Consider the following 16,621-nt stretch of genomic DNA (forward strand, 5'->3'; position numbering starts at 1 on the left):
AGTTTGGTGGCTTGTTTACAGCTGGGATTGTTGCCTTTTCCGGAACGTAATGAAATTGATCATAAATCAGCTGTCCAAGATCAAATCGGATTCCCTGAATAATCTTGTACACTACTTGAGCACGTTTAGCCGAAGGATGGTTCTGTGAACAGATGGTACCCAATTGTAAGCTGCTAACATCATGAGAGCTCCAACATCACCTGGTAAGTTTCGGACTTTTAAATTCTCCATGATGACTTGTCAAGACCACTTAAAATTTCTGCAATTTTATCATTACTCAGCTTATCTACTGCTGCATCAGCTTCCTTCTCATCTTTTGTCAGAAATTCAAGATTTAAAGCATCATTAATAGCCTTAGGTGAATAATCATACCAATGCCCTCTCACAAACACCTGAATACCATCCCCAACTTTCTCATTGGGCAAATTAGCATAAAACTCGCAAACCACTTCTTTGACATACACAGACAGATTTTTTACCGAGTTATGCAATCCTAGATCCATAATCTTACTCATTATCCCTAATTCATCCGGTTGAGTAAAATCCAATTGTCTCTCTTCTGTAAACTGTCATGAAAAGAACTTTGAGTACCTTGCTTGAGCAACTTTCGTCACAAACAAATCAGACCGAAAATTTCCCTTTGCACGAACACTCTTGCCACTCGAATCAGCCGATTTTGACCGCTTAGTCTTAGACGTAGACCCTTGCTTCATCTTCCTCTGTTTTATTGTGCGATGCTCAAGTTGATCTTGCACAGAGATTTCCTCAACCTCCTCAGTGTCCAAAGTGATTTCTTCACCACCAATTTCTTGTGCCGATTCATCCTTTGATGATTCATCACTCAATTCGTCGACCAGATGAGGTCGATGAGCAACACCATCAACTCGATTCATCTCAAAAAAATTTTCTCCCTTGCACCAAACCTCGTCGAGTCGCTCTCACCATTCTCTCCTTTTTTAAAAAAATCTTTCGATACACACGATGATAAAAAACACAAGATCCCCTTTTTTATTTTCTCTTTTCCCTTTCGATACAACCAAAGCTAACATATTTTTCTCTTTTAAAAAAAAAACAAAAACCCAAGCAAAAACTTAAACCGAAATTAAACCGATTTTTTTTTAAATAACACCTTGTATCAAACCACATATTTACTCAAATCTTAAACCCAGAATTTTCTGTAATTGTTATTGACCAGCTCCAATAAGATTCACATCTCACACACACCAATTCAATTTCTCAAGGTTGAAAATCGATTAAAATCTAATGCTTTTGTGAACATATCTGCTAGCTGATCTTCAGTATCAACATGTTCAATCAAGACTTGCCTTCTCTCAACCTATTTTATGATAAAATGATGTCTCACATCAATGTGATTGGTTCTTGAGTGTTGAACTGGATTCTTAGAAATATCAATAGCACTTTTGTTATCACAATATACTTGTAACACCCCTGAGTCCATACCATAATCTGCTGACATCTGTTTCATCCATAATAATTGAGTACAACAACTCCCCATTGCTATATATTCTGATTCAGCTGTAGACATAGACACTGAATTTTGTTTCTTGCTCAACCATGCAATGAGATTATTTCCCAGAAAGAAACATCCTCCACTAGTACTTTTCCGATCAGTTACACTCCCTGCATAATCAACATCACAATATCCAACTAAACTCTGATTTGAACCTTTAGAATACCCAACCCCAAAATCAACAGTCCCTCTCACATACTTCATAACAGCTTCAAGATGTGATTCTTTTGGATTCGACTGATACTAGCACACATATCCACACTGAAACACAAATCAGGTCTACTTGCAGTAAGATATAATAAACTACATATCATCCCTCTGTACTGCTTGACATCCACATCCTTACCATCAATATCCTTTGACAGTTTTAATGAAGTGTTCATAGGGATTTTGGCTTCTTTACATTTATCCATCTGAAACTTCTTAAGAAGTTTTCTAGCATAAGTACTTTGTGAGATAAAGAATCCTTGATCAGATTGCGTAATCTGTAATCCAAGAAAATATTTAAGCTCTCCAACCAAACTCATCTCAAATTCTTGAGTCATACTACTCACAAAACGATCCACCAACACCTTAGAAGTACCTCCAAAAATAATGTCATCAACATAGATTTGCACCATCATTATATCATCTCCTTGTTCTAAAATAAACAAGGTCTTATCTACACTTCCTCTAATATAGCTCTTCTCCATAAGAAAGCTAGTTAACCTTTCATACCAAGCTCTTGGAGCTTGCTTCAATCCATAAAGGGCTTTCTTTAATTTGTACACATAGTCAGGTCTAATTGGATCTTCAAACCCTTTAGGTTGTTCAACATACACTTCTTCTTGCAAAATCCCATTTAAAAATGCACTCTTGACATCCATTTGATATACCTTGAAATTCAGAATACAAGCCATTCCCAAAAACAACCTTATTGACTCAAGTCTTGCTACTGGAGCAAAAGTTTCTTCAAAATCCACTCCTTCAATATGCGTGTATCCTTGTGCTACCAACCTAGCCTTCTTGCGTACCACAACTCCACTTTCATCAATCTTGTTTTTGAAAATCCATTTAGTCCCAATGATGTTCACATCAATTGGCCTACGAACCAGCTCCCAAACATCATTACGCTCAAATTGTTCCAATTCTTCCTCCATAGCTATAATCCAAAACTCATCCTGAACAGCTTATACATGATTATTTGGTTCAATCATTGACACAAATCACTCATAGAAAACTGTTTCTAGAGTTGTGAAATGACTTTTCATTTTCTTAAAGTCAATCTTTACTCCCTGAGTCTTCATTTGTTCATTCAAGTCTCCAATAACATCGGCAGCTGAGTGATTCTTATGAACATGCTGTATCCCTTCTGATTTTGACAAGGTGGTATCTATTTCAGATTCGTCATTAAGTATTTCAATAGCACTAACTGGTTCAATATCACTGTCTGAATCAACATTGTTTCCTACAGAAACTGACTTGTCATCAAAAAAAACATTCACCGATTCCATAATAAGACCTGTACGCTGATTATACACTCTACTGCTTTCAGCATACCCAAGAAACATACCTTCATCACTTTTGGAATCGAATTTTCCAAGATAAGCATTGTCATTTAAAATATAACATTTGCAACCAAAAACATGGAAGTAGCTCAGATTCGGTGTTTTGCCTTTCCACAACTCATAAGTTGTCTTAGTCGTATTCCTTCGTACATATACTCTGTTAATTATGTAACATGCAATACTTAAAGCTTCAGCCCAGAATTTCTTAGGAACTTGATTTCCATGGATCATTGCTCTTGCCATTTCCTGAAGAGTTCTATTCTTCCTTTCTACAACTCCGTTCTATTGTAGCGTTCTTGGTGCTGAATACTGATGTACAATCCCATGTTGATCACAGAACTCCTTCATAGCTTCATTTTGAAATTCTCCACCATGATCACTCCTTATCTTTTTGATTCCTCCTCGCTCATTAAGTAATTGTAAGGCTAAAATTCTGAAACTGTCAACAGTATCAGACTTCTCACGAATAAATCGAACCCAGGTGTATCTGGAATAATCATCAACAGGCACAAACACATATTTCTTCCCTGCTAAACTTTCAACCTTCATTGGTCCCATCAAATCCATGTGAATCAGATCCAAAACTGATTTTGACTGAATATCTGGAACCTTTTTGTGCTGAAACTTAACTTGTTTTCCATGATTACATGGTCCGCACACAATCTTGTCTTCCCCTTTAAGCTTTGGTACCCCTCTAACTATCTCTTTATTCACAAGAGTAGTAAGATTTCTTGTATTCATATGACCAAGTCGCTGATGCCAAATATCAATACTTGCTTTAGCACTGTAACACTTGATTGAATCTTTTTCCCACATGTAGCAATTGTTTCCAGATCTGACACCATACAACTTGACATTTCCTGTTTCATCCAAAGCTTTACAATCAACTTTTGTAAACAACACCGACAATCCTTCATCACAAAGTTGACTAATACTTATCAAATTAGCTCTCAGCCCCTGAACTAAATAGACATTCACAAGTTGTGGAAGCTCAGCATAACATGTTGTACCCTGGCCTTGTATAAAACCACGACTCCCATCTCCAAATGTTACCGTACCTCCTTTCAATTTCTTGATATTTTGTAGATTACTCTAGGTTCTAGTCATATGTCTTGAGCACCCACTATCAAAGAACCAAGGCTCTGAGTCATCTTGTTCCTCAGTAATCATTGCCATATTACATCTAAATCCTGATCCAGAAGCCACTTTTACTTCTGATTGATATAGATCAGTTTTCTTTATCCACACTTGTCTTCTAATTCTATTCCGAAAAAATCTTCCTTGACGCTTTAAAGCACACACTTTTTCTCAGAACTTGTAACAATATCGTTTGTAGTGCCCAAACTTTCCACAAAAATAACAGCCCAAGCATTCTTTAGAAATACTTGTAGTTGTTTCTTTCTCAGAATGATACGTTCCAGCAGATAAAAACTTGGTTAATTGTGGTTTTGCTCCTCTGTTTTTTGTAAATCCCAGTCCTCTATGCGTCTTCTCAGTTCTTCCATAGCTCAAGATCTTATCGAGTTGCTTTGTGCCTGCAAACATATGAATCTTCCTATGCTGCTGATCCATTTCTGAAGTTTTTTTCTTTTCTTTACACAGCTCCTCGTCAAGTTTGTCTGCTTGTGCAGATAAGACCAACTTTTCTCTCATCAACTCAAGCGAATCTTTAGCAATCTTTTTCTCATCCTCCAATTCATTTTGTAAGGCTATGACCAGCGTCTCAAGACGAAGTTTTTCTTTTATCAATTCTTGATTCTCCTTTCCTAGAGTAATCAGTGTGTCTCGCACTTCTTTGTAACTCTGAACAATGTCATGAATCTCCTCTCGTTCTGAGTCTGAGTCAGTTACCTCTTCCCCGTTCTCAAATTCAATGATTCCCACCATCGCTACTAAATTAATGAGCTCTTCTTCGCTGTTGCTATCATCGTCTAATACATCCTCAATACTAATCATAGATTTTTATTTCTTATTTTGAGAATTCCTTATACACATATCTTGTGTATGTCCAGTCCCCTTGCAGATTGTGCACTTAGCATCTCGTAGCTTGTTTGTTGGACACTCTCGAATGAAATGTACATATCCTTTACATTCATGGCACTGCATATCAGCCTTTCTATCTTCACTTGTCTTTTTAAATGAACTGGCCTTCTTTTGATCTTGACCTTGTTCTATCCTCCTCAAGGCTCGATCAAACCTTCGTACCAACAGACTTACAACATCCTCCTCTCCTTGATCAGTTGTGTCTTTGCTTACTGCTAAAGCTATCCCTTTTGGTTTCTTAATTCCATTCAGTTCCATCTCAAGTGCTTGTAGCATTCCAACCACTTCACCATAACTGAGACTGTCTAAGTCATGTGATACAGTTAAAGTTGTCTTGTATCCCATGAACTTTGAAGGAAGACACCTTAGGAACTTCTTGACTAGCTTCTGGTCTTTATAAGTTTTACCTAGGGTTAAGGCCTCGTGTGCTAGAGCACTCAACTTAGAACTGAAGTCTGAGATTGATTCATGATCCTCCATCCTAAGATTCTCAAATCTCGATGCTAACATATCTTTTATTGAGCTCTGCACTTTGGTGGTGCCTTCATAATGAATCTGAAGGACATCCCATGCTTCTTTCGCGGTTTCACAACCCTGAATTAAATCAAACTGTTTTCTCCCAACACTGCAATGAATGGCGCTTAATGCTCTTGAGTTATACTTTGATCTTTTTTGTTCTTCATCGGTCCAGTCTGCCTTAGGTTTAGGAATTCGCTTGTCCAATTCATCCTTGATCGTCGGTTCCTCCCACTTTTCAAGAACAGTCTTCCAATCAAGACGATCAATACCTTCTATGATGGATTTGATCCTTGACTTCCAAACCCCATAGTTTCCATCATCCAAGATGACTTTGTTGTTGTTGATCAGATCTCCGTAGCTCTCCATATTGTCCGCAGAATCTCACATGTAGTAATCCGAACAAGTGTTGCTCTGATACCAATTGAAATTGTGAGAACTTGTGATCTGAATAAAGTAACAATGATTTCTTTAAATTTACTTTTGATTAATAGAATATCTGTTTACAAGTTTGTTCTAAACAATTTTCTAATCTCTCAAAACTCTCTTAAAGAAACCTCACGCTCTCTTCTAAGTTTTTAACTCTTTTCTTTTCTGAAAAACTAAAACTTAGTAGCTAGATTAACTCTCTCTTATTTGTGCTGAAGCTCAACCTTGCCTTATTACCCCTATTTATAGATCTAGGTATTGGCTATTTAATTAGCAATCTACCTAATCTAATTCTAATAGGAATTGGACAATTTTATTTTTCTTGTGGATTAGGAAATTATATTTTTTCCACATGTTTAAATTCCCATTGTAAACATGAAACTCTCTTATCTTCTAAATGCTTCTAGCATCTTCTAAGTCTTTGTGTAGCCTCCTGCTTTTAGATCTTTCCTTGTTAAGTGCCGACATAAACATCTTGCAATTCTGTTCTTGTACTAGTGTTCTGTTCTTCAAAACCTTGCATCTTCACGTAAGTCATGTTGCTTCAGGCGCAATGGCACTGTGGTAACTCATCTTTGGGAGAGGAAGCTTTTTGTCACTCGCTAAATGAGGTACCGATTGCTGAGGTGTTTTGCTTGTAAAACAAGTTCTGTTTTTTTTTTTGAAATATAATGTAAGAAACTTGTTAAGAAACTTACCATTGGAGGGATAAATTTTACAAAAATTTTATTAAGCACATTTGTATTTTTGATAATTAAAATATTCTAACAAACTTGCTAACAAACTTACCATTGGAGATGACCTAGCTATAGAGAACAGTATCGAGTGGTATTAGCCAACCAGAAGGGGCAATATCCATCTTTCTAATATTTGACATGTCACCAGAATCATGCAGCCGGTAGAAAGAAATGAAGTAACCTTAATGATCACCATTCAGCACTACAGTTCAATACTAATCACCCCATGACTAGAAGATTCAAAAGTCAGCGGTTGGAGACTTGGTGACTTGGTGTTCTTGGAATGTTTGTAATTAATGGGTTTCTCAGCAATTACACCTACCAATTTAAAATTCCTAATCACTCATCAGTTAGAACTACTGTGGACTATGGCGGAATTTAATTGTACAGAACAAGTGAACAACCAATCCAAAGGATCAAAAATCTATAATGCATACACCATTTAACATCCCTCACAAATAAGGAAAGCTAAACCACCACCACTTCACTAGATTGGCCTATAAATCTAGCTACCAGTTCTCAGTATTATCACCAACCAAAATGAGAAAGACCAACACTCAAGCCAAGCTCCTTCTGGCACTATTTCTGATGGCATTTCTACTATCAGTTGCTGAAGGAGGGAGGTATGTACCTGAGAACCAGAGTGAGGTTCGCCAATAACCACTCTCGGGTTGGTTTGGTTTTCCACACTATGGCTGGCCCTTTCATAAAGGATGGTATGGTCATTTCCCTCTCAAAGCTGGCCTCAGCAACCAGAACCTTGTGCCCGCATCTCAGACTACAGGTGATCCCAGTATAGCTGCATCCACCGGGTTTTCATGACAAGGCGATGGTGCATAGTGCAGCATACTAGAAGGTGACCTTGAGGTGTAATTAAATAAGGCAGAGCAATAGAGCATCGATTGAAACCCATGTCTATTAGCTTCTGTAATCAATCTTTTTGCGACCATAGTGTAGTCTAGTCTCAGACTCTCAATGCATGGAGTTCTAATAATTGTCCCTCTAATTCCTACTATCTGCTCATACTGACACACATATACTTGATGTATTTATCAGCAAAGCGAACTGAGATACACAACATAATTAAGAATGTATGTCGAATTTGAGTTAAGATCCAATATTTTTTTCTTTCATATATCTTTTTCATCAATTAAGAGGGAATAGTATCGACTAAATTACATATAACAGCAGCAACTAAAAACAAAGAGTTATTACCAATGATATCCATCAAATGATAGGGCCTTCTTGATAACTGAATATTTCTCATCCTAAAACACAAAGTCACTGAAGTCCCTTTCAATGTTCCGAAGTGAGTATGAGGATAGTCTGACAAATGATTAGACCTGCGAGAGTAGAAACCAAATTCCCGTTTACTTAATAAGATCTAGTAACTGATACAATCGTAGATGAAAAACAATCTTTTGTTAGACTTACAGGGTGGTGGTTGGTGATGTTGCTGTATAACTCATCTAGTGGCTGGAAGGAATACTCGAATGAGCTCTTTTGCAGTAACCTTTTTCCTGCAAGTAGGGCATTTTGCCTGACGAGATATTGCCGTCTTTATACATCCCTTGCAGAAGATGTGACCGCACTTGGTTGACATCTCCTCTGTGAAGGCGCACATACAGATGGGACAAGTAAATTTCGGCTCTTCAGGTGGGGAAGCAGGAGCTGGAGCCTTCGATCTAGACAGTCTCTGCACAATTAAACAAAAGTGGTGAGCTAAAACTAAGGAGCATAACAGCACAGTACAAGCTTTCAGATATTCACATATCTCTTACCGATAACATGTCGACTTCAACGACATTTATAGAGGCTTGCTCACAGTCAATGATAGGTTCACTAGAAGGAATCCTTCTACGTTTGTTGCTCAAGTTAGCAGGCACCCTAGTTGTACCTCCTACAATTTACCCATCCAAGTAAGAGAAAACTGGTAAGCTATGAACAAACATTATAAAGCAGCATTCCCTCAACCATCACAGCACAAAACAAACACAAACTAAAATCCAATCATCACAATAGATAAAGAAAAAAACTGACCTGACTCTACATCAACCATCAAGGATCTCCGACGTGCATTTCTAGATTTGCTTTTAGCCTTAAATCAAAAACAAAACTAAATCAGTGAACCTTATACAACACAGACACATCCGATTCATCACTGCAAAAAAAAAAAAAAAAAAAAAGAGAACATACTTCAGCAAAAGCACTTGCGGATGATTCAATAACATCATCTTCAATAGCATCAACATCAATCGGAGTAGGAACAGGCTGAGACTCTACCACAGGAGGCACGGTGGTAAGAGCTCTAACAGAAGAAGCAGAAGTGCCTTCTTGATCTCCAGGTACAGCATTCAGATCAATCACAGCTTTCCTCCGTCGATTTCCTCGAGGTACGACTCTCACCTCTTGAGTATTCATCTTTCAAGCTCAAAGTAACTCAACCCTTTGTACCTATATTATAAGTTCCACCAAAAAAAAAAAAAAAAAAAAAAAAAAAACTCTTAGCTTACTACCGTGAGGTATTAAACAAAAAATTTCAAATCTTTACACGCAAAAGAATAAATTTTCGTAAATAATCTAAGAAATGTAAACTCACAGGGAAAAAAAAAAATTCAAACTTTTGATAAGATATTTATGTAATTGCCATAAAAAAATATCGATAAAATCAAATTGAAAAAAAAAAAAAAATCAATTTTGACGTGAATTGATCGAAGCTAGGAAGGAGGAGAACACAATTGAAAGTAAAGAGGATAAAGAAATGATTAATTCGATAAAACCGAAGATGATCGTTTCGTAATCAAAAAAAAAAAAAAAAAAAAAAGAGATTAGGTTTTTTGTGAAAAGAGAAGAACCTGTTCGATCAATTCAATTCGACGTTTGGGAAACTGACCGTGAGCCGAATTTAAATTTGAGAAAATCGCCGGAGAGAATTTTGGAACCTAATCAGTTTTTGTGAAATTTAGGGTTTTTGAAATCTTTTTTGTAAGAGAGAGAGAAAGAGAGAGGAGGAGGAGACACAAAGGCCAAGGCGGATCAAAATTTATCTCGTGTCTTTCTCTCGGAAATTGTATTTTCATACGCCTCTCCTAATGATAATTAAATTTATTTTTTTCCAAAAAAAAAACGATAATAATAATAATTATTATTAAAAAAATTATATTTTTTTGGTTATAATTTACCCAACCATTCTTCATCCGGGTCACCCACTCATGTCTGGGATCCAAGTATCCAATTTTATTTTTATTTATTTCCAATTCTTCTTCTCAAAATCTATTTAGGAAGTTTCAAATTGGATTTGAATTAACAAATAACATTAGTAGATTTTAAAGATCAATGCAAAATTATGAGGTTTTTAAATGCATATATGTGGATTTTCAATTGCATTTTAAAGTATTTTGGGTGATAACTATGGATTTCAATCTTAATTCTACACTCGAAATACTAAACCTTATTTTCTAAAAATAATACTTTAAACATAAGATAGAGAATTCAAACCTAAATTTTTTTAAAATTAATTTAACACATTTTAATTGTGTAAAAGACTAGGTGGCAATATATGTATATACATAATAAAACACCAAACATAAAACCTATATCAAAAGCAATATTTGAAATAACACAAATTCAAAACATTAATATTAAATAGTTGAATCAAAACAGTATTGATATTATATATTTATATGTATTATGGATATATATTTTCAAATTATTTTATTTATTAAGTTTGTAAGCTAAAAAAAAGTTTCCGTCGTATTTCCAAAACGGAAACAGAGTTTCTATCATGTTTCTAAACATAGATTTCTAGGAATCGTAAGAACAAAACAAATTGCTAGAGTAAGTAACATAATCATTTAGCAAAAACCACTTCCTTGTGTCTCCATAAGACTGACTGAAAAAAATCAAAAGAAACCACGCATACGAAAGAGAAGGAAAGAGTCATCTTCAATAGCTTCCTTTTCGGCTCCATGAGGGGAAGCAACAACCCTGCAAATGACAATTTACAATTGACGTCAACCCCATGGTAGAGTAGGCAAATGTCATGGGTCCATCCCAAATATTAAAAATTTTGTTTAAGCAAAAGGGTCTAATTTTTTCAAAAAAAAAAATTTATTAAAGGTTTTTAGGTTTTTTAAAAATTTGACAGAGGTCCCATATTTGTTTAAGACGGGGCTGAGTCACAATTTGAATGATGATTCGTTTATTATGAGCTTAAAATAATATATTAGAACTTTGAGAGATGGAAATACCCTTGGTATCCATATAGTTTTCAGAAAATTAAAAACATGGACCCTAATTGAATTACCAAACATTCCACAAATGATCCTGCTTCCCCCCTTCATTTACTATTTGCAGAGAAAGGGATTACTAGCTAAGACAAATGTTTAAGATAATAATAACACATAATCTTTCTTTTTTGGATAAGAATCAGGGCATGTAACTTAGTCTTTACCCAAACATTTCGACTTGATCTCGCAGAGAAACAACTTAAGAAATGTTGTATTCTTTTAGTTTTTAGTAGTAATAATAATTGTTATCCCTGATATAACTTTTTTTACAAATTAAAGTATACATCTTATATATATGATATATCATTCTAAGTTTTTAACCAAAGAAAATGTGAAAAATAACATTACAAGTCTAATATGGGTAACATAAGAATATATATTCTTAGCTAGCGTCAATATTCGACATCTACCTTTTCCGTTTACAAGCTAACGACATAATCCTACAGCAATTTAGTCGTGGGACTCTTGTTCTTTGGTCTTTGTGATAGAATGGATAACACGTTAATTAGTTTGTCCCTGACTTTGTCAAATTAATTTTACAACCAAGTCTTTCATGGAAATATTATAAAGGAGAATATGTATTTATGATCTCTACTTTTGATGTGTGGCTGTACTTTCTAATTCTAGTGAATTTTGTCCAGATATTCCTATGAAAATATAGAAATAAATAAAAGAATAGTTACCTTGGGACTAGTAGAAGGTAATGGTTGGTGGTGTTGGTCGTTGATGGGTTGAGTCGGGGTGCTATGATCGGTTCCATTATAAGATCTCGCATGGTTTCTATCTTCTTTCACTTTGTCAAAGATGAGTGTGTAACTCTGATTCTCCATGTTCGAACCCGATCCAGGAAACGGTGGAATAGTTGCCACCTAATTGACAAAATACACTTGCTTAGTGTATTATGAATTGTGACATATTTTTGTAACAGAAAATGGTGAAACTATCCATACCCTTTCACTACTTTGACCTCTAAGATTGCGTATTGGCCGCACCGGGACATGATCACGTGGTTGCCGCCTATTTGTTTCCGATGGATTTCCGAGTGATCTGCCTCCTCCACCGTATGGTTGATGGTTGTACGCTGCTTGTGTGGGTGGAGCTCTAACTCTGTTGTTTCTTTCATTGTGTGCAGGAGACGGTCTGAATTCGTTGTCTTCTCTGCTACTAAATCTTTCCTGCCTAGGTCTTACATTGTGGTTTTGTGGTTGGTCGTGCCTAGAATTTCGATTCTGTGCAAGGCTTGGATTCATTTCTGGATATTCATTCGGGTTAGAAACGTTCATACTCTTCTTGCTCTTGCTCGCTTTTTCGAACACGACGGTGAATGGAGCATCTTCGGTCCAGTCTCCGAATTTGGGCACGTGTGGACGATTCTATAACCACAATAAAACATTTGCAAGAAAAAAGAAACACAAAGCATTCTTAGAAAGCTCATATTACACAATACCATATGTTTGAGAGTTAGGGACCATATATAGTATACGGTATAAATAAAGGGTTGGTTCAGCCTGAAACTTTATTTTTAGTAAAATGTTAGAGCTATAATAAACCTTAAGGTTGAGGAATTAACAGACAACTCCGTAGTAATTTCATTACGTACCGAAACCATATATTGATGTTAAGAAGAAGACCATATAAGAATTCGCAATTCATACGAGAAAATGAAAAAAAAAAAATGTGAAATATGTCAATAGAGTCAAACATAAGAAAATCTTATGACGATACTGCAGAAACTATACAAGTCTTAAAATGTTATAGGATCCATAATCCATTTGTAGGTAAAGTTTCCAAATATGTTTGGTAACTCTCTATTCACACAGAGTAAACCTCGGAGATAGAGGGTAGAATAAAAACAAACAATTATAGAAGAAAAGTTGTAAGATATCAACATAAACAAAAAAAGACTTACTGCCATATTTCTGAATCTCCAGCAGCCAGAAATGAAGAATTGCTTCAATGGCTCTGAAACGAAGAGAGGTTATTGAGAAAGAGGTAAGAGACGTCAGACGTGTATACACGAAAGGCGTTGACAATTCACATAGTCGTTGACTAGTCTTTCTTGTGATTGCGTAGAACGACGACTCCTTCTACAGCGTTGATTGGTCTTCCTTTGCATCCTTAATGATTAACGAATACTTCCAACGAACGAGTAACAACACGCCTCATGCTTGTTTATATATAAAAAATAAAATAATTGCATACTAGGTATTATCCGATCACATAAAAATTATAGTTAATTGGGATCTAATTTACCTAATTGACTCTTGAGTTTTGACCATAAGAAAAAAAAAAAAAATTTGGAGAGCCGATTGATAAGGACAGCATGAGCAGGATGAAGAGGATACATCGCATGTATTAGTTAAGACAAATGACAAGATTTCATAGCAAAAAAAAAAAAAAAAATGTACTAATTAACTCATTTTGAGCCTAATTTAAATATAAGAAGACATCCCAAAATTATTGTCTCACTTTGTGCCAAATAAATTTAACGAAAATGAAAGTTTACGAATCACTTCATTCTGGAGAAGACTATCTAGCTCTTTTTTAAAAGGTTCACTTATCCTTCAAATACATGTAATCTAAATCGGAGAAGATATACCCAAAATGCTTTTATGTAGCATTGATCCTTTTAGATTACATGTATTTTGAAGGATATACATGTATTTTATGTAGCATTGATCCTTTTAAACTTAACTGTATAGTTTCTCAAAGTGACATATGGAGAAGATAAATGCATCTTGATGATAAATATGTATATCTATATATATATTTATATATATAAAGTTAACTTTTCTATCTTTTCCTTCCTCCACATCATCATTCAACTAATCAATATTTTTTTTGTTTTTTCATTAAATATACTATTTTAAATATTCATTGATTGCTTATTTATTATTTATAATTAATAATATTAAAAAAGAATTAACTAAAGTTAATTAAAATTTAAAATAGTATAAACAATAATATATTTTTTTTAGTAAATAATAAAAATAATAACTATATAAAAATGAATTAAGTAAAATAAATGAAAATTTTAAAATATTAAAAATAATATTATGAATTTGTTTTAGTAATAATTTTATTATTCAAATTATAACAAAAAAATAATCATATTCCAAAGTTTATAATGGGTTAATGAGTTTTAGATTGGAAGTAAGATTTTAATGCATGGTGGAATAAAAAACAATTTATGTAATTGTATTTATAAAAATCTAAACAGAAAAATAAATTGAAATGGTACATTAGTTTCTAAAAAACATATACTACAAATATTTATTATTAAATTTCACTTAAAAAAAAATAAAAATTAGGGAAGCGTCTTTAGTCAAGTGGTTACAGCACCACTTCTGCGACATAACCCACCAGAGTTCGATTCCACTAAGTTGCGTTACCCCGCGTAGTAGGGATTGGCTTTGTCGATTCAATGATGACAAAAAAGTTAATTATTTAACTCAAATTAAAAGTTATAATCTAAAACAAAGATATTGTAATGGTCACTTTTTTTTTGGAAAAACTATGAAAAATAATTTGGAAAGATAATCCATCTAAAAAAACAAAATTAATGGTCAGAAAATATAGAAAAAAATTATATGTAAACCGTTACAAAAAGTGAAATGTGATTTGTGTAGTGACATGTCATAAGGGATATTATTAAGGAATTTTTAAAAATACCCTTTTTTCTATATCACTTTTCAGAAATACCCTTTAGTCGTGTCTATTTCCAAAAATACCACTTTTTAATATATAAAATGACAAAATTCTAAACTTTAAACTCCAAATACTAAACTCTACCCTTAAAAAGTATACCCTAAATGTAAAATACAGAACCCAAACCTAAAAGAAAAAAAAAATTCTAAACACTAATTTAACATATTGTAATTGTGTAAAAGAGAGCAAAAATGAAAATGTTTAAAAAAAGTATTTTTGAAAAAGGTATCTAAAAAAATGTCTTTCTAACAAATTTTCTATTATTAATTGGAGCAACAATTTTATAACATGATAATATATATATATATATATATATAAAACAAGCTCGAGACTTCATCAATTTTATCAAATGATTTTAACCCAAAATATTAGCAAAAACAACATACGTAAAGTTAACTAAGTATTTTTAGAAGACGAAGCTGCGGTTGCATCAAAAAATTAACATATGCAAATAACATATGAGGTTTTTTTAAAAATATGTAACTTGGATTACTGAACAGATATTCTTTGTCGGGTTTAAACGTTTATCCCCATTTAGACATTTTTGACTTGGTCAAAAATTCTATTATGGGTCAAAAATTCTATTATGGCAGATGATGCACTTGGACAACCCCATTGTAGCGAGATAATACTAAAACTGTTCATGAAAATTTTGTATATTTGCATTTAACATGGGATATCAATATGTTTAAATGGTCTCTACTATTAGGTCAACAATCGACATTCAACGTTAGAACTTTTAAAATATGTTTTCATGGAATATGATTATGAAATGAACTCTTCTAAGGATAAAAGGTCAGAGGATTGTCGACAATATTGTTTACTTTTCCAGTGAGGTTCTTACGTCATTTTTTGTTATCATGTGATATATTGTTAATTTGCCAGAAAAACATTATTTCAACACTAGACAATATATGTTATATATAGGTTAGTAAAATAATACAGTGTTTATATAGTTTTATCTTTTAATCTTCAAATAATTATTTTATATTCAATGATTCTTATTGATAAAAAATTTAAATAAAATCCCACGCAAATATATATAACAAATAACTATTATCTTCAACAATATATCACTTAGTAAAGTAAGTTTAATGTTTATATAGATTTATACTCAAAAGTTTGAATGATTATATTTGAGCTCAACAATTTATATTGATAAAAAAATTAAATTAAAATCCTGCGCGTGCGCGGGTCTAAATTCTAGTATATATATATAGTCAATCTACGATTTTAGTTTCTCAACATGCACCACAATCTTTTTAAAATTCTTCTTCAATCTTTAAAAGAGTGGGCATGGGGGTATAGACCATTGATCAATTTCATCAAAAGAAAAAATTGTTCAATTCATCAAAAAAAGAAATTAATGCAACTTACTTATTGCACAATTAATTTTTGAATAATTAATTTTCATCAAAAAAAAATTAGTTATTCAATTTTCTCCAAGACAAAAGAATGAAGAAAAACAGAGATGCAACTTACGAATTGCATCGTCATCTCTCTTAAAAGTAAATAAAAAACGACAAGATTGCTTTTGTTGCTTTTACAAAGGGAATCATCAGTAGTTTAGACTTTTAGAGTATAGTTCACTCTTAATCCTTAAGTTTTACATAATTAGCAGCACACAACCATTAATCACAACCATTGCTCTCCCCTTCTCTTTCCCTCTCTCTCCTTCTACTTTTTATGCTTTCTACTGAACTTTTCTCAGATCATTCTTCACTCTTCACTTTTCACTCTTCTTCTTCGATTTCTTAGCTTTAACTCTTCTCTTAGTCCTCTCCAATTTATGATTTCTTGGTGGTATCAAGAATGAGTGAC

General features: G+C 33.8%; 2 protein-coding genes and 1 long non-coding RNA gene across 5 annotated transcripts; 1 reads left to right on the top strand and 2 right to left on the bottom strand.

Annotated features, from left to right (window-relative positions):
* LOC147922785 (uncharacterized) lies at positions 1 to 6,838 on the top strand. 2 transcript variants are annotated; one of them, XR_015588106.1, is made up of 2 exons: positions 1 to 203; positions 6,615 to 6,838. It is a non-coding gene; the product is annotated as an uncharacterized LOC147922785 (long non-coding RNA). The 2 variants fall into 2 exon arrangements; XR_015588107.1 differs by having other exon boundaries at positions 88 to 203; positions 6,565 to 6,838.
* A 1,048-nt stretch (positions 6,839 to 7,886) lies between these two features.
* LOC104760843 (uncharacterized) lies at positions 7,887 to 9,894 on the bottom strand. Its single transcript, XM_010483817.3, has 6 exons — positions 9,659 to 9,894; positions 9,000 to 9,257; positions 8,844 to 8,901; positions 8,585 to 8,703; positions 8,238 to 8,499; positions 7,887 to 8,146 (listed from the first exon to the last, which is right to left on the bottom strand). Exons 2-5 carry the CDS (start codon positions 9,222 to 9,224, stop codon positions 8,269 to 8,271), a joined length of 633 nt encoding a protein of 210 aa, XP_010482119.1. The 5' UTR covers positions 9,225 to 9,257; positions 9,659 to 9,894; the 3' UTR covers positions 7,887 to 8,146; positions 8,238 to 8,268.
* A 610-nt stretch (positions 9,895 to 10,504) lies between these two features.
* Positions 10,505 to 13,658, bottom strand: LOC104760844 (RPM1-interacting protein 4-like). 2 transcript variants are annotated; one of them, XM_010483818.3, is made up of 4 exons: positions 13,002 to 13,658; positions 12,043 to 12,465; positions 11,776 to 11,961; positions 10,505 to 10,790 (listed from the first exon to the last, which is right to left on the bottom strand). In XM_010483818.3, exons 1-4 carry the CDS (start codon positions 13,005 to 13,007, stop codon positions 10,749 to 10,751), a joined length of 657 nt encoding a protein of 218 aa, XP_010482120.2. In that variant the 5' UTR covers positions 13,008 to 13,658; the 3' UTR covers positions 10,505 to 10,748. The 2 variants fall into 2 exon arrangements, with proteins under 2 accessions (XP_010482120.2, XP_087354283.1); XM_087498157.1 differs by lacking the exon at positions 10,505 to 10,790 and adding an exon at positions 11,273 to 11,608 and having other exon boundaries at positions 13,002 to 13,143.
* Positions 13,659 to 16,621: the final 2,963 nt, after the last annotated feature.

The sequence above is a fragment of the Camelina sativa genome, chromosome 18 (genome assembly GCF_030686135.1).
Source record: "Camelina sativa cultivar CO46 ecotype springtype chromosome 18, ASM3068613v1".
Taxonomy (NCBI): Eukaryota; Viridiplantae; Streptophyta; class Magnoliopsida; order Brassicales; family Brassicaceae; genus Camelina; species Camelina sativa.